Source organism: Chiloscyllium plagiosum, unplaced genomic scaffold (genome assembly GCF_037043375.1).
Source record: "Chiloscyllium plagiosum isolate Xiang-an unplaced genomic scaffold, Cpla_swu_hap1 HiC_scaffold_6, whole genome shotgun sequence".
In the NCBI taxonomy this organism is placed as follows: Eukaryota; Metazoa; Chordata; class Chondrichthyes; order Orectolobiformes; family Hemiscylliidae; genus Chiloscyllium; species Chiloscyllium plagiosum.
In genome coordinates, this window is record NW_028270144.1 from 30,703,020 (window position 1) to 30,725,843 (window position 22,824).

Genomic DNA, 22,824 nt, shown 5'->3' on the forward strand with positions numbered 1-22,824 from the left:
AATTATTTTACACACAACTACAGAGCCATTGTGAATTTTCAGGAAATGATTCTAAACTGGCCCGTAACTTTAAAAAAAGTATTTCTCCAGTCAAGATTCTGGGAGAAATGTTGTGCTTTCTGTTCACTTTTAGGGACTAAAATTCCACTTGTGTGGTCCAAACAGATGTGTCTAAAATCTCAGCTGGGAATAACACTGTTGTGTGGGTGTGTTGGGTAAATGCAATTCCAGCTATCTTCAAAAGCCATTCTGCTATTGAATGACAGAATGTAGTCAAAACAATTCAAACCCATCACTGGTGTGGTCTAAAGGGAATGCACAAGCAGTTTGTGCTCCTATAGTCATGTAATTTTGAGGTCGCTCCTAGATTAATTTCTGTATGGTGTAGGCATCCTTCATCTCTTTTCTCCCTAAAATGTTATGATTTACTGAAAGCAGAGGTACTGGAAATGGTTAAAATGAAAACAGTAACTGCTAATGCTTTACTCCATATTCTTTTCTGAACCAAACTTCAGTTTTCAAACTTGTTTGCTGCACATTTGTAGAGACTGAGTACAAATTGTGTGTCAATTTCACTCTGAATTTGACATCAAAGGGATCCCCTGCCCCAGCCACCTGTAACAGCTTCTCACCAAGCTTTTCTCCCATTAACCTGTTCATGGGATGCTGGCAAAGCCAGCATTTATTTCAGATTCCCAATTAACCTTAATATGGGGGTGAGCCAACTCCTTGAGATTCTGCAGTCCATACGATGTAGGGAGACCTGCATTGCTGGTTGGAAAGGAGTGCTAGGATTTTGACCAGGTAATGGTGGTTGCAGAACGGTTTAGTTCAAAGTCATAATTGTGAGTGCTTTGGAGGAAAACTTACAAGTGGTGGGATTTCCATGTGTTTGCTACCCTTGTCCCTTTTAGGTGGTAGAGATTGCAGATTTAGATGTTGCTGCAGTGCTTCCTGTCAGTGGTACACAGTGCAGTCCCTCTATCATTGGTGGACTGAGTGAATGTTGAAGGTAATAGATTGGTACCCTATCAGGTGGGCTATATTGTCCTGCATGGAATTGAGCTTTCAGTGTTGGGACTATATGCCATCCTTCCAGGCAGATGGACAATATTCCGTCACATTCCTGACTAATGCCTTATAGATGGTGAACAGGCTTTGGGAAATCAGGATATAATTTATAAGCTGCAGAATTCCTAGTCTCTGACCTGCAATTATATTCTCAGTAACTAAATGGATGATCCTGGTCAGTTTTTGATTGATGTTGATAGTGAGGAGGGGTGGGGTGATTCATTGTTGATGTCACTGAATGTCATGAGAAGATGGTTAGATTCTTTCTTGATGGCGATGGTCATTGCCTGGCACTTTGGTGCAAATGTTTCTTTGAGACACAGGTTTGGTTTTATAATAAGCTAAATTAAATAAGTTAAATCTCTACACTTTTAAAATAATCCAGTACTGAAGAATATGCACTAAAGTGATAGATTTCAGGTTATGTTGGTGAGGATCACTCATTATCATTACTGATAGACAATAATTAGCCCTGTGAAAAAGGAACAGGCTTTGCAGTTTAAACTTCTTACTTTTCAAATATTTCATGAGTTCTCGGAGGAATCTATGGTGTCTAGGAACTGGATAAGCAGCTTTGAGTCAGAATGAGGAATCTTTACTGAGACATGCTGACTGCAGACCAGGAATTTAAGAGAAGATCAGTTAAGGGCTAGCACAGTTCTACTTTCTGTAGTAATGGCTAAGTCGGGGCCTTTATGTGCCCACTTTAAGACAATGCTATTCAAATATTAATGCTACACAAGTTCAATTGGCTCTTCCTCTTTCACAGCTTTAACATGAATGCTTGGTACCTATTAACAGCTCAAATGTTTTTTCTGATGGGGTTGACGGGAGTAGGAAATTTTACTTTATTTTCTCATGATCGGGGAGTAATTGATTTCTGGAACAATAGATGCTTAGAGAATTTGGTGCAACTGCTGGTCCTCAATATGATTAAGGCTATCGAGGAAAGAATAAAACGGTAAATGAATTCTATGTCAGATTGAAGTTATTCTGGTTTTAAATTTTGTATTCTTCAAGGATATTCTTTGCTGTAATTTGTTAAATAGTTATCCTCCTGGATGCATGTAACTTTTTTAATGACAAATAGATTTTGTAGTTAATATATTTTGTATTTTTGCTTTAGCATCTGAGCCCCTTAGCCTGAGAAACTTTAAAAGACGATCCCAATTTTTTGAACAAGGTAAAACGATAATTAATCCATTTATGTTTTGTGACGTTATCAACTGGGCTTGCAGCTATGTCAGCTCTGTATTGGGGCAAATCTTCACGCTTTCCACTTGTCCATTTGCTTCAGAAAACTTATGATTTTATAAATGCTTCTTTCTATAGGCTCCTCACAGTTCTCTTGCAATTCGTTGGTCTATCTTTGTGGTAAAGGTTATGTATCATATTTGATGTTCTCATTTTAAAAATGCAAGAAAAGTTTCCAATTTCTAACCATTGTTGGATACTTGGCAAACTAGTATTTGTTTTTCTAATTTCATTGTGTGTAAATGCTTGATACAAACATGCACAGGGTGAAACAGTGCACAGTTTGAAGGCTGTACCACCATTTTAATCCATTGCCTAACTTTGCAAATCTGTGTTTGAATTCAACCCATTTGGTGAGACAATTTGAAATTTAAACTGTTGCATTTGCTAAATTTATTTTTCTCAAAACAAAATCCATTCTGCATACTAGGTTTGTAACTGCAACCTGCAAATGTTGGTACAGATTTTCTTTCAACATTTGATACCTTCCTGCAACTTTGAATGAATGCTTTGATCCTTCACGCCCTCTTTTCCCTTGCCTTGCAACAGTAGTCCATTTTGTGTATTTTTGGTGCGATAAGTATAGGAAATATATGGTACCAAAGGAGAGTGTGTTTGACAAAGAAATGTATTGATGTGCGTACTGAAAATGATCAAATTAATGAAATAGAACAAAATTCAGTGCTGTTGGCTGTTGTCTTTTTTGAGTGCCTTTAATGGACATTCAGCTGTTTACACTGCCAAGTATTTATGTTACAGTTTGGGCTTTATCCCAAAATCTTCATTTGAAACAACTTGACAAAAATTTCTGTAGCAGCTCAAGTCTTGACTGCAATTTGCTGTGGTCATGTTTAGCTCAAGCTTAACAATTAACTAGAGTGGGGTGCAAGGGAATACAGAGTTACAATTGCAGTTTTGATCATCTCAGACGGTACTCAATGGAGAACTTTGTGCAGGCTGAATTTCATCCCCCAAGATTTGTACACACACGCTTGCGCACACACACAGAGAAGGACTTACAGAACAAAAACATGTTTGAGTTTCTAGGCTGTTCATCAAATTTTTACACATACTGATTTGGCTGTTTTAAACAGAAAACTGTTTTTTTGACAAGTCCCTATAAATTGCAACCGCTGGTTTAGAATCATAGTCGTAGAGTAATATACCATGGAAACAGATCATTTGGTCCAATGTGCACTTGCAGTTCACAACCTAAACAGGTCCAGTTCCATTTGCCAGGCCTTTATCCTCCTAAACTCTTCCTATTCTTGGGTGCATCCTGATGTTTTTTAAATGTTGTAGTGAACCCAACTCTACCACTTCCTCTGTCAGCTCATTTTACTTACGCACTACCTTCTGCATGAAAAAGTTGCCACTCGGGTCGCTTTTAAATCTTTCCCCTCTTACTTTAAACCTATGCCCTTCAGTTTTGGACTTGCCTACACTGAGGGGAAAAAGACATTGTCTACTCACCCTATCCGTGCCCTGCATGATCTTATAAACCTCTATAAGGTCACCCCCTCAGTGCCAACTCCATTGAAAATAGCCCCAGCCTATTCAGCCTCTCCCAAAGCTCAAATCCTTCAATCTCAGCAACATCCTTGTCGTATTTTCTGAACCTTTTCAAGTTTAAAAATATCTGCCCTACAGCAGGGAGACCAGAATTGTTCTAAAAGTTGCCTCACCAATGTCCTATTATGAAACACGACATTCCAAATCTTATTTCTTATTATCAGTGGTACAATCAGTTGAAAAACAAATGTCTTGGTTGTAAGGGTAATTCAAAATTGGGGCAATTTCTAGGATGCATTTACCTGTCACCTTGGTTACTTTAAAGAACAATTTATTGCTATTTCCCAATGCCACCAGTTATAAATTTCAGGGCAATGGGTCAATTTTATTTCTTTTCCTCTTAATCAGTAATGTTATTTTAACACCCGTCAAGCTGATTAAGTTCAATTAGTAATTTTTCATATGGTATTAACAGCATTCCAGTCTCCTAGGGGTGTACCCACAGAGTGAAGGTTAAAGCTGTCCTCAAGTACTCCAGTTAGTGGAGCATATACAAGAAGAGTAGATCCAGCAGTCATTCACAAAAGTTGGATCTCCCATATCCATCAACATCATTGTTTTTGCAACTGCTAAATGTCTTTGAGAAGGCATTCAGTTTGTTTAGCGTTACATTGTGTTGGTGTAAAGCTCAGTAAAAAGTAACATTTTTTTGAGTCTGTAGTGGCTTGCACTGATGCTGTTTTGAAAGAACTGTTGTAGTGAAGCAGCCACAGCTGCTGTGCTGTGCAGAGGAACTGCAGTACTGTACATTAGCTTATGAAGTTCTTCTTGTTCTTCAGGCGGATCCGAGTCTGCAGTGAGTGATGTAAGTAAAGTATCAATTCTTCCCTTGGACTTGAGTTATAAAATATCACTCTGCTGTCATAAAATTCCTGTTTCTAATCATGCATCATTTGGTTCACTAAAAGGATTCAGTTTGTCCTTTTGCGTGTCTCCAGAATTGGAGTCAAAACAAAACCATAACTACTGATTGCAAACATTTCATAATTCAGTCAACCACTCGCAAAAACACTTGACATTGAAGAAAGTTATAATCACTGTGTGTGTTATTAATAAATAAAAGTCAAGGTGTTACATGCTTTCTTCTTGCTGTGGTATGTTAGCTACAAATTCCATCAATTAGTGTTTCAAGTCGATGGTCTTGGAATCCTGAGGAAGAGAGAAAGCGCCAGGAAGTATGGCAGAAAGAGCAGGACCGTTTGTTACAGGTACAGTGTGGCTATAGTGCTAGCCGCATGGTGCTGAGGTGGTTTTGCAGATTTACTAATAAATGCTTTTGCATGGATTCTAGTCTTTTTTAAAATGTAGAATCTTGTAACACCAGGCAATGTGTCCATTCCATTATAGAGCTGCTAACATCTTTGTGCAAAGAGTGAAATAAAGCAGGATGCAAACCATTGGACAATTAAGACCTTTTTAAAATTCCATCTTAGATTTTTGCTCGAAGAGTCTCCATTTGCTAATTCTATTTCTACTCGCAGAAAACGTGCCTTGTTACATTTCCTTTTCTCTGCTTGTGTCAAGTATCCCCAGCTGCCATTTCAATCCACTTGTTCATAAGCTTTAGATTAGATTAGATTACTTAGTGTGGAGACAAGCCCTTCGGCCCAACAAGTCCACACCGCCCCGCCAAAGCGCAACCCACCCATACCCCTACATTTACCCCTTACCTAACAATACGGGCAATTTAGCATGGCCAATTCACCTGACCTGCACATCTTTGGACTGTGGGAGGAAACCGGAGCACCCGGAGGAAACCCACGCAGACACGGGGAGAACGTGCAAACTCCACACAGTCAGTCGCCTGAGGTGGGAATTGAACCCAGGTCTCTGGCGCTGTGAGGCAGCAGTGTTAACCACTGTGCCACCGTGCCGCTTCTACCCATGTCTTTTGAGACCAGTTCAGAGTGCATGTGCATGGTCTTCACACAGACACATGAAATTCTCTCATACAATATCATCTTTCCATGGTCAAGTGGCTGGTCAGTGTAGGAAAGATCCTGGAAGTGTGTGTACATACGTTAAAGCCAAGAGTACCACAATTTTAAGATGTAATTCCCTGATCAAGTTTGTCATGAGCCTCTATCTCCAGCCTCAGTGGAGTGACAGATAATAGCTGAATCGAATGTATGACTTTGTATTGTCAGTTGATAGGGCATATTGTATGGGACTGGAACATTTGTTTAGTCCTGCAAATGTAAAGCAAATTCAGATTCCAATTTCTTGCAAATTCAAATCCAGAATTTACAGTAGGATTTCATTGAAACCTGCCAACACTGTCAAATTAATAATATTGCACTTATTTTGAACGAGTGATCAGTTGTGCATGACTTATGCATTTTTAATTTGCAAGTCTGATAGTCACATTGATCATCAAAAAGTTCAATTTGTTTGACTATCACAGTATTTGTTTAATAATCCTTTTTTAAAATTTGAACCTCTTTTGGTGATCAGTGGGCATGCACTGCATTTCATATTGTAGCAAAATTAGTCTGTATTGTCTATACCAATTTTGCATCCTCGCTGTCTAAGGAGAATATAACACTGCTCTTTCCTCACGCTGTAACCCTAATGCTAGCATATTATCATAGCGCACTAGTTATAAAAAGGGAATATGCATGAATAGAGTGGTGATGGCTTGGAGCGTTTTGTTGTTATTGTGCAGTGGTAGTTCATAGAGCCCTTGCCAAACCTAGATTTGAGGCAAATATATTCATCTGCAATGGTAGAACTGATCGAGGTGGGCACCATTTACAGTTTTATATATATTTTTTAAAAAAGTTACTTACAAAGTTCATTGACTCTGCATCACTTCTACAATATTAATACCTGTCATATAGTTTGAAGTTCTAGTATATTAAGTAATGATTTCATTTTTTAGTGTAAATCCTATAAAAGCTGCTGTGTTAAATTTGGTAATGTGCAGCTTTCATGTTTTAAATAACTGTGAATTTTGGCAACCCAAGCTCTTAATTTAAAATATTGTATTGATGATCTGACCAATCAAAACCAGCACTCTGAAGATTGCATGAGAGTTTTAGTCTGATTCTAGTTTTGGCATTGGTAATTAGTTCTAGTAGTACTGGTGAGGCAACACAAGCTTTTCCTTGCTTCAATGTGCAAATGCTTTCATTTACTTGATGGTTTCAATCATTTGGAACTGTTAGGAAAAATACCAGCGTGAGCAGGAGAAACTACAGGAAGAGTGGAGAAAGGCTCAGAAAGAAGCTGAACAAGAAGGTTCCAAGTACTATGAAGAGGTAAAGACATATACAGCACCAAAAGTAAATAGATGGTGGGGTGATGCATATAGATGGGGAGGGAACAGGCTAGCAGTCTTTGAAACAGTAATAGATTGTACTTATTCTTAATTATGGGGGGACCAAAAGGAAACAACTTTCCTGTAGAGTTAAAATATTGACTGGGATGGCGCAGGATTTTGTCAAATTAGTCCAAATAAACGTTCCTATAATACATTAAAACTGAAATATTAATGTTTCCCTTTTTAATGGTGCAAAGCTTCATCACGTTCATATCACTAAAAATTAATGTTTTTGAACAAAGCATATTTTAAGAACTTTATTACAAGCATTTTTTTCAAACACTATTATTCTTTCTTTTAAAAATGCTATTTCTTTTCCTAAAACTGTCGACAGTCAGTTATTAATGGGAGCTATTAGACAAGACTACCTTTTTTTTCCCCTGATAGCACCTCAATAGCATTTTGACTTGTATAGGGACCAGAATAGGAAGCATTTTCTTCAATCATTTATCTTTAAATCAAATGAAACGCCTTTGTTTAGGACCTCCATGCTTTTAAATGTTCATTTGTTTGACATTTAAATGTTCATTGTGAATAAATGGAATGTTGCTTGTATTCCTTAGGGCAAAATGACACGTAATACAAAACGTGCATGGACGCTGCTCTTTTATCAGAAATTCATGGCTTATTCATGCACGAATAAATTTTCCTCCTCCAGTCATGCAACTGCAATTTCATTTGTGTGTGTTGAAAGTGTATACAGAAAGGAATTTTCCTTCCCATCTGTTGGCTGCAATTCTTTTGTGTGGTCTTTTCAGCAAAATTCTCATCATTTTTTTGCTAAACCACATTTCAACTGTGGTCAGCCCCAGTTGGTCCAATGACTGGATAATCGTCTCTAATTTAGTGTGTATGTTCTTTTTTAAATGTACACACAGTGGTTGTGCATTATTCCCAACAATCAAACACTCACGTCATTACCTTCACACTCTTCCATTGTTGACTGGTTCCGAAGTCTGAATCGTGCGTGAAATTTAGTATAGAGCCTTGTCATGATGGAAACCGAAAGAACTACAGATGCTGCAAATCAGAAACTGCTGGCAAAGATCAGCAGGTCTGGCAGCGTCTATGGAGAGAAATCAGCGTTAATGTTTCAGGTTAAGTGACCCTTCCTCAGAACTGATGGTAGCTGGGAAAATGTCAGTTTATTTGTAGAAAATAGTGTGGGGGGAGGGGATAAAGTGTAAGCAATAGGTGGGTGTAGAGTCCAAAGACACAGAAAAACAGTTGGACAGACAAAGGAGTGGGTAATGGTCTAGCCAGGGGGGTGAATAGCTGTTTATAGGAAATGTTAGTAGCCAACAATGGGTAGTGGGTAATAGCAGACTTCATGATAACAAGGCCCAGTGTATGTGGGTTGGGATAACGACATGGGAGAGTTCAAGCCCCCAATTTGAAATGAATATTTTCTTTGGGAGTAAGTGCTTCCTTAAGCTTCCCCAATATTTTCCGTTCCCACTCCATGTATGTCTTAGTAACGTTGCATATTGTTAAATTAATTAACTTTAAATTTTAATAGGAGCGCAGGATATTGCAGGAAACAAACACTCCACAATCGCCTTCAAATACTGTGGATGGGCCTGTAGAGTTCAAGAACCAGTTCACTTCTCGAAACTGGATGACATCTTGGAATAACCAAGAGTCGGAGGATGAATCGCAGGAACTGGGAGAGGAAGAAGATTGGCACGGAAGTGAAGATGATGAGGCAGGGCAGCGAGAGGACTTCCAGTTGCAAGAAGAAAGAAGGCGTCAAGAAGAAGAAGAAGCAGATCGCCTTGAACAGGAGAGAAAGCTGCAAGAGAAAGAACGTGAACGACAAGAACAATGGCATCGTGAGAAAGAGCGACTTGAAGAGAAGAGGCAGAGACAATGCCAACAAGCCGAAGAAAGGGCACGGTTAGCAGAAAGTGAAAGAACAGAGGAATATCAGCCCCAGTGGTAAGATTTTGAACAAACTGTTTTACTAAGCCAGCTTCCAGTGCCAGAACATTGGAACTTCATTCCCATCTGCTGCAATCCATTTAAAATGGATTACGTTCCACAGATTACTAATTGATTGTTAATTTTAAGAAAGCAAGTAACCGCTCTAAATTAAAGTGAAGTTGTTTGAATATATATATATACACCCATAAAACAACAAACTGCAGATGCTGAAACTCTGACACAAAAGCAGAAATTGCTGGAGAAACCTGGCAGGTCTGGCCGTGTCTGTGGAAGGAAAACTCAGTTAATACTTCGTGTCCTGTGTCCCTACTACAGAATTGATGCAACATCTAGGGGAAGAATTTTTTTTATTAATTTGTGGGACTTGGGCATCACTGGCTGGCCAGCATTGATAGCCCATCCCTATTTGCCCTTAAGGTGGTGGTGAGTTGCCGCCTTGAATCACTGCAGTCCACTAGCTGTGGGTGTTGACCCACAATGCCAGTTGGGAGGGAATTCCAGGATTTTGACCCAACGACTGTGAAGGCAAGGCAGTACATTTCCAAGTCAGGGTGGTGAGTGGCTTGGAGGGGAATGTGCAGGTAGTGGTCCCAAGTACCTGCAGCTCTTGTCCTTTTAGGTGGAAGTGGTCATGGGTTTGGAACATGCTGTCAATGGATCTTTGGTAAATTTCTGCAGTGCATCTTGTAGATAATACACACTGCTGCTACTGAGTGCCGGTGGTGGAGGGATTAAATGTTTGTAGATGTGGTGTCAATCAAGTGGGTTGCTTTGTTCTGGATAGTGTCAAGCTTCTTGAGTGTTGTTGGAGCTGCACCCATCCAGGCAAGTGGGGAGTATTCCATCACACTCCTGACTTGTGCCTTGTAGATGGTGGAGAGACTTTGGGGTGTCAGGAGGTGAGTTTCTCGGCACAGTATTCCTAGTTTTTGACCTGCTTTTGTAGCCACTGTGTTTATGTGCTATTTAAGTGCTATTTATCTTGACCAGCGATGGGGCTGGAAAAGGAGTGAGCTGATAGATGGAGACAGAGCTCCGAGAAAGGGTGGAGAAAAGGGATTGTTGTTGATAAGCCAAGGAAGAAGCAAAGCTAGATAGGTGATAATGTGGATTGATTGGGTAAAAGAGTTAGCTGCACTGAAAGCATCCTGATGACAAGACCTTGAGTGTGGGTGTGAGAAAAAAAACATGGAAGGTGGTGTTCAGGTCTCCTAATATCAGCTTACTGTATTACCCAACCCCATCTCTGTAATGAAGGTGCAATTGCGTTGAAACTTAAGATAGTATTAACTGTGCATTTCTGTAGTGTTTCTGATTGAGGAAGGGGTGCAACGTTTAATGGTCCTGAGGAGCTTCACTGTTTGTAAGGAAGGGGACAGCAAATTTGTTCTCAAATTTGTTCCATTGAGTTTTTTGTTAGCTATTAGAATCATTCAGATTTTTTGCGATATACTGTTCTATCTGTAATTTGATTTTAGGAAAGGAATAGGAAGGGTTTGGAGAGATATGGGCCGGGTGCTGACAAGTGGGACTAGATTGAGTTTGAATATCTGGTCGGCATGGACGGGTTTGACCGAAGGGTCTGTTTCCATGCTGTACATCTCTATGACTCTATGAATGGGATATATTCTCCCACATGATGTATTAACCAGCTTGCAATGCCATTATGATTATAGGGCCAAGTCCAAGTCGACCTCTGACCTCGATGAGTTTGTGCCTGCCCATAGACACGGTGAGTTTCCTCTCTTGAATGTTTCAACTTGGGAATTAAAACAGATTTGAATTTCCTTTAGCTAGCTACTTGAACCAGCCAGTGGCTGAATCTTCAATTAATGGAGAATATTTTAGCTTCAGTTATTCCATAAAATCTAAATTGTGTTGCAATCATAAATACTTGTCAAACCATGTTTTACTCCTAATTGCAAGGGATTAATTATTTCTCAGTATCCCTTTGTTGCTTTTAAAATAAATTGAATGCAATGCAACTTTAAATTTAAAATGTTCCAAATGATAAACACTAGCCTGATGCAAAAATCATTATTAGAGAACAAATTTGTTTGAGTACAAGATTATTTTCCAGTTTAAGATGTACTAGGATAGCACTAAAACTATGGAGCTGAAAGCATATGATGGGTGTTCATCTGTGAAAGTGCATGTGTGTGTGCACAATGATAGATGGGAACAGAAATTTGAAACAGAATTTGAAAATTTTTTGACATTTGCCTTTTAACCTTTTGTTTAAACGCGTTGAAAACGTTATCCTTGCTTGAGTGCTAATGGCCCTCTGTGTGCATATTTGAACGTGTATTTAGGTGTAGGTGTGAAACCAGTGGGTGGTGTGGCCCAGTGGCTGCTTGAGGAAGAAAAGCTACGCAGGCGACATGGGAAGACGCAGGAAGCTGCACGTGTTGAATTGGAAACAGAGAGGCTGAAAATCCTTAATCAGATGAAATATGCTGACCCAGAGAGAGGTGGGGAATACGCCCTCTGATCAGCAGCCAAGCTATACCCTAATTTCTCTTTGTCACTCCAATGATCGAGCTAATTAGCATATTTTCAGCTACACTGTTACCATTTTAAAGTAATTTTTTTTCCCTTGAGAAACCCTCTGCTCAATTCAAAATGCTCAATTAAATCATTGTAGTTGCTTGCTAATTGTACATGTTTTTACCTTGATGTGCATGAAACACACCGAATGAGCTGATATAGCTCTGCGCTGATGTTTGGATAGCCAATGTTTTAATGTACTATTTGTTCATTGTAGTTGGCTGATCTCTCTTAACTATGACAAGCTTAATTTATTTTTCTCAAGTTTGGTTACAATCTACTAATGAAAAACACCATTCTAAATCAATTTGGTGCTTAAAGTTGTTATTTTTGGCTGTGCTGATTTGAAAATTGCAATAACTTGCAATGACATACTGCTCTTTAAGCCCATAATGAATGCTTCCCATTGATTCAAGTGATATTTGCTGATGATATAATTATGTTGGAGAAAATGCTTTGCCAATTCATCAGCAGAATTATGGAATTATATTTCAGTACTGATATGATATAGGTTTGAGTTTGTTCAGTTAGTCCAATTTCAATGGGGGGTTACTTGCAATCACAAGAACCCCATCTCAATAGAGTGTTCATTTAAAAGCCATCAATTGGGATAAGCTGTTCTCAATTGTTTAGGTGGATTAAAGGGCAGTGGCAAAACATTTAGATCCTTAAAGATTTCTGCTTTGGTTGTTAGGTGACGTAAAGCACAAAGTCCCAGACAACTCATGGATTAAGAATGAAATGAAACCAAAATCTTCACAGCAGCAAGATCCACCACTCTCGTATGCTGAGCAAGAGCGACAGAAAATCCTACAGGAGATGCGCAGAAAGACCCAGCTCCTGAATGATAATAGCTGGATCAGACAGCGTAGTGCCAGTATTGCCAATAAGACTGCATCTAGCAATTATGGATTAATGAGAAGGTAATAACCATAAAAAAGTAACAGTAGTAGTCTTCAATCTTCCATTCAGGTGGTGTGATCATATCCTAACCCTATGTTACTCTAGCCACCTGCAGAACATTAGGTCTCATTGTTATCCCTATTGTCACATTTTTTGTCAACTTATCCATTTGATAACACTCCTATTCATACATCTAGATAATTTCAATCAACCCCATTCACATGTGCTACAATGTGCCTCTAAGGCAGGTGGGACCTAGAGCCCAGGTCCTCTTCATTATTTGTAAAGGAAGGTTCTATCCTATGATCAGACCCTTTCTCTTGTAACACAATTTAGTATTTCTTTGGTCCTTGGTTTGGTTTGATTGGTTTATTGTCACATCTACCTAAGTACAGTGAAAGGTTTTGTTTACAAGCAGTACAGGCAGATCATAGTAAGTAAGGACTATCATAGGTGACAAAATACTAGACAGAAGCATACAAGTTACATTGCACAGGATGTGCGCCAGGCAAGATCAGCATTAGCACAATCAGCATTTATTTGAAATTAGAATCCATTCATCAGTCTAATAATGGCAAGGACATTGGGCCATTGGAAAATGATGCTGGCGAAGGAGTAATGGGGAGCAAAGAAATGGCTGACTAACTGAATAAATACTCTGCGTCAGTTTTCAAGGTAGAATATCCCAAAAATTTGAGAGTTGGGGGCAGAGATGAGTATGGTAGCCATCACCAAGTAGAAGGTGTTGGAAAAACAAAGGTCTGAAAGTGGATAAATCACCTTGGCCAGATGGGCTATACCTTAGAGTTCTGAAGTGAATAGTGGAGGCTTTAGTGATCTTTCAGGTTTCACTGGAGTCGGGAGGGGATGGGGGCAGAGGACTGGAAAGTCACCTAAGTAACCCCCCCTGTTTAAGAAGGGAGCAAGGTAAGAGATGGGAAATTATATGCCAATTAGCCTGACCTCAGTCATTGGTAAGATTTTGGAGTCCATTGTGAAGGATGAGATTTCTGAATACTTGAAAGTACATGGTAAAATAGGGCAAACTTTGCATGGTTTCATCAAGGCAAGGCATGCTTGACAAATCTGTTAGAATTCTTTGAGGAGACAATGAGCAGGTTAGACTAAGTCGATCCAATGGATGTTATCTATCTGGACTGCCAGAAGGCATTCGATAAGATGCTGTGCTGGAGGCTGCTGAGTAAGATAAGGGCCCATATAGTTTTGGAGGCAAGATGCTAGCATAGATAGAAGATTGGCTGTCTTGCAGAGAGTGGGAATAAAGGGGTCCTTCTCAGGATGGAAGCAGGTGACTAGTGGCATTTCACAGGGGTCAGTGTTGGGGCCGCAACTTTTCACTTTATACATTAATGATTGGGATGAAGGAACTGAGGGCAGATGATCCAAACATAGGTGGACGGTCAGGTAGTATTGAGGAGGTGGGGAGACTGCAGAAAGATTTAGGACAGGTTAGGAGAGTGGACAAAGAAGTGGCAGATGAAATAGAATGTGGGGAAGTGTGAGGTCATGCACGTTGGTGGGAAGAATCGAGGCATGGACTATTTGCTAAACAGGGAAAAGATTCAGAAATCTAAAGTGCAAAGGGACTTGGGAGTCCCAGCCCAGGATTCTCGCAAGGTAAACTTGCAGGTTGAGTCAGTAGTTAGGAAAGCAAAGGCAATCTTGTCATTCATCTCAAAAGGACTAGAATGAAAAAGCTGGGTTGTAGTTCTAAGGCTCTGGTTACACCACATTTAGAATATTGTAAGCAATTTTGGGCTCCATTCCTCAGGAAAGGCGTATTGGCTCTGCAGCGGGTCCAGAGGAGGTTTATGCGAATAATCCCAGTAACAAAAGGCTTAACATATGAGGAATGTTTGAGGACTCGGGGGCTATACTCAGTGGAGTTTAGAGGATGAAGTGGGGGGGATCTGCTGGAACTTGAGTACTGAACGACCTGGACTGAGTGGATGTTAGGAAGGTGTTTCCTTTGGCAGGAGAGATGAGGACCGGAGGGCATGGCCTTAGAGTAAAGGGAAGACTCTTTAGAATGGAGATATGGAGAAACCTCCTTTTAGCCAGAGAGTGGTGAATTGGTGGAATTCATTACCAGAGAAACTTGTGGAGGCCAGACCATTGAGTATATTTAAAACAGAGATAGATAAGTTCTTGAGTATCAAGGGGATCAATGGTTACTGGGAGAAAGCCAGGAAGTGGGGTTGGAAAACCTATCAGCTGTGATTTGAATGATGGAGTGGACCCGATGGTCCGAATGGCCCTATTTTTACTCCTGTGTCGTCTGGTGGTATGGAAGGTGTTTGTGTGTGTGTTCCTTTGCTTGTACTGTAAGTAAACTCCTGGAGTTTACCTATAAAATCAAAATGTTTGAAAAATAAGTCAAGAAAAAAACTTTAAAACGAAAAATATTAAGTTTGTGTCCACTGGTCTAATCATTATCTACTTTCTAACTTGTTTTTGACTTGCCCACGTAACGAGGATGTTCAGTGCATGGAGTAAGTGTGATATGTAACCAAAAGATCAAGCCAGTATCAAGGTCAATGTTATCAGACCTGCCCAAAAGAGTCTCTTGCTGTATTATGTCAGGTACCGATATAATGATATTGCCGGAATGATGTCAGAAATGTGGCGCAGGCTACCAGCCGTTAGATAATTTTATCGAATATTAAAAAGCAGGTTAAAAACAAAACCTTATAAGAACAACCAAGGATGTTTCCCCTTTATTAAATCTTAGCACTAATCTCGCCCTTCAAACACAATAATTGCATCTTTCATGGCTGTTTAATATCGTTAAGCCATCTGGCTCACTCTATGCTAGTTTTGCACTAATTGCTGTTTCCTTGCAATACAGCACTGGAAATAACCTCAGAGCATTTTGAAGCTATCAGGAAACTTTAAGGTTTTTTTTTCATAATAGTATTTAGGTCCTCAGACCTTCACAGGATTCAATAAAAAAAAAGTGTTTATATACAGCAATGCAGCTGCCAAATGAACATGGAATATAAATGGTCCCACAGGATGTTTGTAATTGGATGGAATAGTTTAAACCAATGCACCAAACACTTTGATCTGTGAGACATTGCCTTAGCCAAGAATAAATGGCAGCAATTAATGACTGGCAAATCCACGGTTGGTAATTTAATTCCATGTACACTCCATATTGTACAGAAATAAATTCGAGTAATGGTACTTTTACAGCAATATTGCTGTCTCTCCACCATCCAAAACCTTGTCTAAGTGCAAAACATTTACTTTTCCAAGTATTGGGAAGTTCTCATGCCCTACTGCCAAAACTTTGGTGAGATCTTCAGGTGAAAATAACTTGATTAGATGCATAATCTCAGGCTGTTACATACAAATGGGATGGGCAAGTACAAATTAGAATAATAAAATGTTAAAGCAACCAAGTCCAAGTCATTAAAAGTACTGTGGATGCTGGGTATCTTAAATTTAAAACACAGTATATTCTGAAGAAATACAGCAGTGTCTGTGGAGAAAGAGTTAATATTTTGTGTAAAATATAACTGAACTGAAGGGAGCGAAAAGGTAATGGTTTTTATGAAGTTGTAAAGGTGGAGAGCAGGGTCAGGGGAAATAAGTAGAATAGATGTGAAAGGTGCCCAGTGCAAAACACCAAGAGCATGTTCATGGTACTAGGGAAGACGTTGGGATGAAGAGTGAATGATAATGGTGTTAATAGCTAAAAGCTGATCAGCTCTGCGCCGAGCAAATCCATGCAAACAAGACCATGAGAGGCAGGGAATCAAAATAGGTCAGATTTCATGCTCTGAAATTGTTTAACACAACAAGCCCTGGAAAGTACCTAAAAAGAAAAACGATGTGCTGTTCCTCCTGCTTATGGTGTATATCAATAAAACACTGTAGCAGACCTACAGCAAACAATGTTAGTATGAGAGTAAGTGGTTCGTTGAAGTGACTAGAAGTTAGGATCGTTCTTACAGAGCAGGGGTGTCCCACGAAACAGTCACCCAGTCAACATTTGGTCTCGCCAGTGTAGAGGAGATTGCTTTGCAAATACAGTAGATCAAGTGGGAAGAAGTACAAGTAAAATACTACTTCACCTGCAAGGTGGGTTTGGAGCCTTGGACAGTGAGGATGGAAGAGGTAAAGGAGCAAGCGTTACACTTTCCTCAGTTGCATGAGAAGGTGATAGATTAGATTCCCTACAGTATGGAAACAGGCCCTTCAGCCCAACAAGTCCACATTGACCCTCCGAAGAGTAACCCACCCAGACCCATTCCCCAACCCTTTATTTACCCCTGACTAATGCACCTAACACTATGGGCAATTTAGCATGGCCAATTCACCTAACGACATCTTTGGATTGTGGGAGGGAACCGGAGCACCGGGAGGAAACCCACGCAGACAGTCACCTGAGGTGGGACTCGAACCCAGATTCCTGGTGTTGGGAGGCAGCAGTGCTAACCACTGAGCCCACCATGCTACCCAGGTGGTGGTGAAAAGGTATTGGGAGTGAAGGAGTGGTGGGCCTGGGTATTGTCAAGGGAATGATCCCTGCAGGATGGGCAGGGAAGAGATGTTTGGTTGCACTATCCTGCTGGAGATGGCGGAGTAAGGTACAAAGATAAGCACAATCATTGAATCATATAATCTCTACGGTGTGGAAGCAGACCATTTGATTTGTTGCGTCCACGCTCACCCTCCAAAGAGTATCCCAACCAGACCCACACCATCCTTATAACCCTGAATCCCATGGCCAACCCACCTAGATTGACACTATGGTAAAGTTAGCATGGCCAACTCACCTAGCCTGCACCATATTTGGACTGAGTAAACCCACGCAGATATGGCAAGAATGTGTAAACTCCACACAGACATTCGCATGAGGGTGGAATCGAACCTGGCTCCCATGTGCTGAGAGGCAGCAGTGCTAACAACTGAGCCACCATCCCACCCACAAGTCCAAGTGAAGCTCTGTTTTAGAAAATAAATGTAGCAAGGCTGCCCTGTGCAAGATTTTAATTGTTGTGGATGGAAGCTCCTTGGGTGTTGCATTAATGTGAACTATTCTTCCTCATCACCACCACTAGTTGGACAAATGAATGTATTTGGAAGAAAAGGGAAGTGACAGGCCTAATTAATTGATCACCTCAAGATTGATGCAAGTTTGCAGATTTTAATTCTCAGTGCATTACTATGTCTTTTGGCAATTCCTAAAGCTTGTTATGGGTTTTTGTAATCCATGTTTGCTGATTAAAGGCAATGGAAGCTAGTTCTGTGCCAGATTACACATGCACATATCACCATGCAGCCCAGAAATATTATGATTACTCTTTATTTCAGGGGTGAATCTTTAGACAACTTAGATGCTCCAAAGACAAACAACTGGGGAACAAATGCAGAGCCAACACATTCCTCGGGAAAGGGACCTGGTTATTATCCAATCTCCACCTCAAACCGCTCTTATATGCGCACTGCATCATCAACCTTACCGCCTCAATCCACTGGATCATTGAGAACAGCATCATGGACCAAGAATCCTTCTGTTGCGCCAACCAGTCAGTCCCAGATACTACAAAGCAATAGGTATTTGATCTTTAGAATGAAAATGTTTTGCAGTGTTACTGTGTTTCTTATGTATATTTCAGTGCCCCTTCTATACTTAAGAATAGTTTCTTGCATTTACATGGAAAATTCTTTCACATTAACTCACTGGTTCTTGGCATTTTTAGACACTTCCATGGAACGGCTTGGATGCTTTCTGAATTTGTATAATCATAAGTGATGAAATACCTGTATATTTATCAATGTCACTTGTTTCCTTGTTAGTATGTTGTCTATTTCAAAACGTAATGCAAGACTTGTTATTAATACTCCATATTTGCATCATAGGAATAGAAGTAAACTATTTAGCTATCCAGCCTGTTCCATCACCTCAGATTATGACTGATCCATGAAATAACTTCATATATCCTCCTTTCCTCCATATCCCTTAAACAAGTTATTTTACAAATATTCTAGTTTTCTCAGTTTAAAATTTGCCATTTGCAAAAGAGAATTCCAGTGTTCTACCATACTTTGCATGAAAAATTGTCTTCTGATGTTACTCTAAAAAAGTCTGACTCTAACTTTTAGACTCTTTTGCTCTTAGAATCCCCAGGCAGAGGAAAGAGTTTCTTCCAAACTGTTCTTAGTTGTGTCTTAATCTTAGATCAAATCACCCATTAAGCTTCTAAATCCTAGAGAATATAGTCCACAATTATGTTATTTTTGCTGGCATTTTAAAATTTGGAGTTCAGACATCATTCAAGTGAAGCTGTGTTACCCACTTAAAGACCAATATCCCTTCCTAAAGTTGGTAAAAGCCGAGAACTACTCATGATACTCCAACTGCTGTCTCGTCTGTGCTCTCTCTAGTGAAGTATATCTTTTACTCTTTTTCCTATAAAAATATAAAAACTAGCATTCCATTTACCTTTATTGTTATTTTCTGAACCAGTTCATTACATTTTGTACGTTGACGTGCAAGCTTCTTTGCTATCTCTAGCTTTATACCAAGAAGAAATGATCCTACTCTATTCTTTGTAGATCAAATTGATTTACATTGAATTCAATTGCCATTTAATCTGTTGTTATCTCTCTATACGTTTACCCCTGCAAATATGTTTCGTACAATGTTGCTAATCTTTGCCTTGTCATTTAACGTGTGTTATCTTAGATTTATGGACATCTGTTCCTTAGTAAATATGGTGAATAGGTGAGAATCATTGTGGAACAACACTTGTTGCAACCTGCCAATTAGAGTATTTAGATTAGGTTAGATTCCGATTCCCTACAGTGTGGAAACAGGCCCTTTGGCCCAACAAGCCCACACCGATCCTCCGAAGAGTAACCCACCCAGACCCGTTTCCCTCTGAATGACGCACCTAACTCTATGGGCAATTTAGCATGACAATTCACCTGACCTGCACATCTTTGTGACTGTGGGAGGAAACCGGAGCACCCGGAGGAAACCCACGCAGACACGGAGAACGTGCAAACTCCACACAGACGTCACCCAAACCTGGGACCCTGGTGCTGTGAGGCAGCAGTGCTAACCACTGAGCCACCGTGCCGCCCTACTTGCCAAACAACCAAACTCTCTGCCTCTGCCTACTCATCCGATTTCCTAACTGGATCAATAATTTGACCTTAATTCTAGCTGATAAGTTCCTCACAAGAGACTAATCAAGTGTTTTCTGGATGTCCACGTATGCATGAATTTAACCACCTCTTCAAAAAATGTAGTCAAGTTATTTAGGCATGGCCTCTTTATGACAAACCCATGCTGGCACTCACTGATCAATTGATGAAATTCAAGATGTTGAAAATTTGGAGCTGTAGAAATCACTGTAGTGTTGCCGTTAACAAAAAAAAAACTTTTAACTAGCAATTATCAGGATGTGTTGATTGACAGTGACAGAAGACACGACTAGATTTTTATACCAGGTCAAATGGACAGCTATTTTGGAATTGGTGAAATCAGACACCATGTAGGAAGGCCACTTATTTATAGACAAATAAAGCCTTGGCTCAAATAATATAATACTAATGTTGGAATATGAATGTATTGACTCACTTCTGAAATGATAGAAAATATACAGCAATAATCAGTGAGGTTTTAGTCCATCTGTTAAACAGCCCAGGGTCTTGCTGCCAGCTTAAACTGTCTATCTTTAAAATGTGCGAAATAACTTCAAAGCTGAACTGGAGGTTCTTGTGTATGAGCAGATTTTCTTTGTGTAGGGTATTTTGTTGTTTTGTCTTGTATAAATTTCTCCTGTACAATAGTCTCGTGAAAGTTTGAGGCCATCTTTGCTGATGGAAAGTTATCAACGATTGAATTCATGGACTGCAGGGCAACATAAGGACTCCAATTTTCCTACTGGACTTGTATATTGCTACTTTTCATTGACCATAATGTTTCAACCAATTAAAGACTTGAACATCCCACAGAATTAGTATAATTAATTCTCATGCCTGTATAGCCTTTATATAGTTGGTCGCCTTTTTGTTCTGTATCCAGGTCAATAAGTGGAAAGAAGATCTGTTCATACTGTGATAACCCCCTGGGCAGAGGAGCTGCCATGATCATCGAATCTCTTGGTCTTTGTTATCACTTACAATGTTTTAAGGTGAGGATAGGGACCAGCCATGAGAGAGGTTAAGCAATCATGAAAAATGTCTGCTGAAGACCTGCATGCTTGCTTAGAACTCTGCCAGTAGCCTTTGTATTGATATTTTTATGTATGAAACCATGCAGACATTCTAAAATGCATTGCAATTATTGGAAGGTGATTTGCAAGAAAAAATATTACTTTGTTTTATTCGGATTTGAATTTTGCATGGTTTCTGCAGCTGGTATGGAAGCATTTTGATGTCATACTAATTAACATGGGACAATTTGTGTCAATAATTTATGATCATAACTTTGGTTCTGTTTCAGATTGGCATAGCTTAACACTATCCTGCTTGTGCTTCTATTATTAACAAGCTTTTAATTTTCAGCAAAAATGGATGACTCATCACTTTTTTGGTTTAGTTTGTGCAAATCAGTATCATATCACCTTGTTGTTTACCTGTAATTTGTTTTTGGTTAATCCTGCTGACACCCATAATTCCACTTCCTGCTAATGCTATATTTTCACCTTCATTAACACATTTGGTACTCAACTTCCCAGTGCAGAGTACAACTACATACCTTATTTCATGCTAATATACTCGTGAAAGAGGCAACATGACTTTTGAAAGACCACTTCAGCTTGATTTGAAGATTTTCTTTAAAGCCATGGTTTAGTTTATGCATGATCTAGTAAATTAAATATCATTATATTTGGCCAAATGTTATTTAGTTCTCCTGCCTCTGAAGTATTTGTAGATTTTCTTTACTGATCCAATGTGCTTTGGTCAAAATGCTAGGATGCATTACTTTTTTACAAGCCTTTACTAAATCTGTTCAGCTTTATACAAAACAAAAGGGATTTGTCTTGTGATAATGGTCCCTAATCAATCTTGCTGACTCTTCTCCCAAAAGAAAGAACTCGCCAACTCTTCAGTCATAGTTGTGGATTTTCTCTTTGGCACCTCTCACCAAACCAGGTGAAAGGTACCATACCATTAAATTATTGACATCTACTTCCCTATCCTTTCACTGCCCAAAAAGCCTCTTCAAGAGTGGGTGGGCAGGTAATCTGGGTTTAATGCTACAAACCCACCCTCCCAAAAAATACATCACATGAATGGGAGGGAAGTAATTGTTTTGGTGGAACTGAACTGTTTGTTCTGTCACCAGTGAGATACCCAGTTAGTGGTTAATGGGGGAGAACTTGTGACCTATCCTGTTTGTTAAACAGCCAATTACTATTCTTTGCCATGAAATTGGAGGAAAAAAGTTAAATTCAAGCTGAGTGGACCAGTGAAAAGAAATGTTGTCGCTTTCTGACTTCATCCCTATGTTGTGGTTCTGTTCGCCGAGCTGGAAGTTTTTGTTGCAAATGTTTCGTCCCCTGGCTAGGCGACATCATCAGTGCTTGGGAGCCTCCGGTGAAGTGCTTCTTTGATGTTTCCTCCGGTGTTTATAGTGGTCTGTCCCTGCCGCTTCCGGTTGTCAGTTTCAGCTGTCCGCTGTAGTGGTTGGTATATTGGGTCCAGGTCGATGTGTTTGTTTCAGCGGACAGCTGAAACTGACAACCGGAAGCGGCAGGGACAGACCACTATAAACACCGGAGGAAACATCAAAGAAGCGCTTCGCAGGAGGCTCCCAAGCACTGATGATGTCGCCTAGCCAGGGGACGAAACGTTTGCAACAAAAACTTCCAGCTCGGCGAACAGAACCAAACAACGAGCACCCAAGCTACAAATCTTCGCACAAACTTCATCCCTATCTTTAAATTCCAACAGTTGTGAAATGTCTTTAAAAATGTAAATAAGTAAATTTGGTCTCGTACACAGTGCATCTTGTGCAGCATTGACCTTGGAGGTACAGAATCTGGAGCAGAGGTCAGAGTACGGAATAACAAACTCTATTGTAACGCCTGCTACATCCAGTACAAAGGTAAATAGAAGTTCAGAAGCAGCGTCCTGAATCTACTGAGAGATAAACATCAAGCTTGTGTGTGATCATGGGAGCCAAGTTAGAATATCACCACTCCTTTATGAACCCAATTTATTCC

At 39.8% G+C, this 22,824-nt stretch overlaps 1 protein-coding gene across 6 annotated transcripts in view; it reads left to right on the forward strand.

The window, feature by feature from the left end:
• Positions 1–22,824, forward strand: part of LOC122550529 (LIM domain only protein 7) — a 229,781-nt gene that overhangs the window by 204,236 nt on the left and 2,721 nt on the right. For 4 of the 6 annotated variants that reach the window (XM_087987949.1, XM_087987954.1, XM_043691398.2 and 1 more), the window contains 11 exons: positions 2,198–2,254; positions 4,677–4,702; positions 5,001–5,105; positions 7,065–7,157; positions 8,739–9,157; positions 10,840–10,895; positions 11,476–11,634; positions 12,405–12,633; positions 17,957–18,199; positions 20,679–20,787; positions 22,604–22,706. In XM_087987949.1, the coding sequence (XP_087844075.1) occupies positions 2,198–2,254; positions 4,677–4,702; positions 5,001–5,105; positions 7,065–7,157; positions 8,739–9,157; positions 10,840–10,895; positions 11,476–11,634; positions 12,405–12,633; positions 17,957–18,199; positions 20,679–20,787; positions 22,604–22,706 (1,599 nt within the window). The remainder of the gene's footprint in view (positions 1–2,197; positions 2,255–4,676; positions 4,703–5,000; positions 5,106–7,064; positions 7,158–8,738; positions 9,158–10,839; positions 10,896–11,475; positions 11,635–12,404; positions 12,634–17,956; positions 18,200–20,678; positions 20,788–22,603; positions 22,707–22,824) is intronic. The other 2 variants (XM_087987953.1, XM_087987952.1) reach the window with 2 other exon arrangements.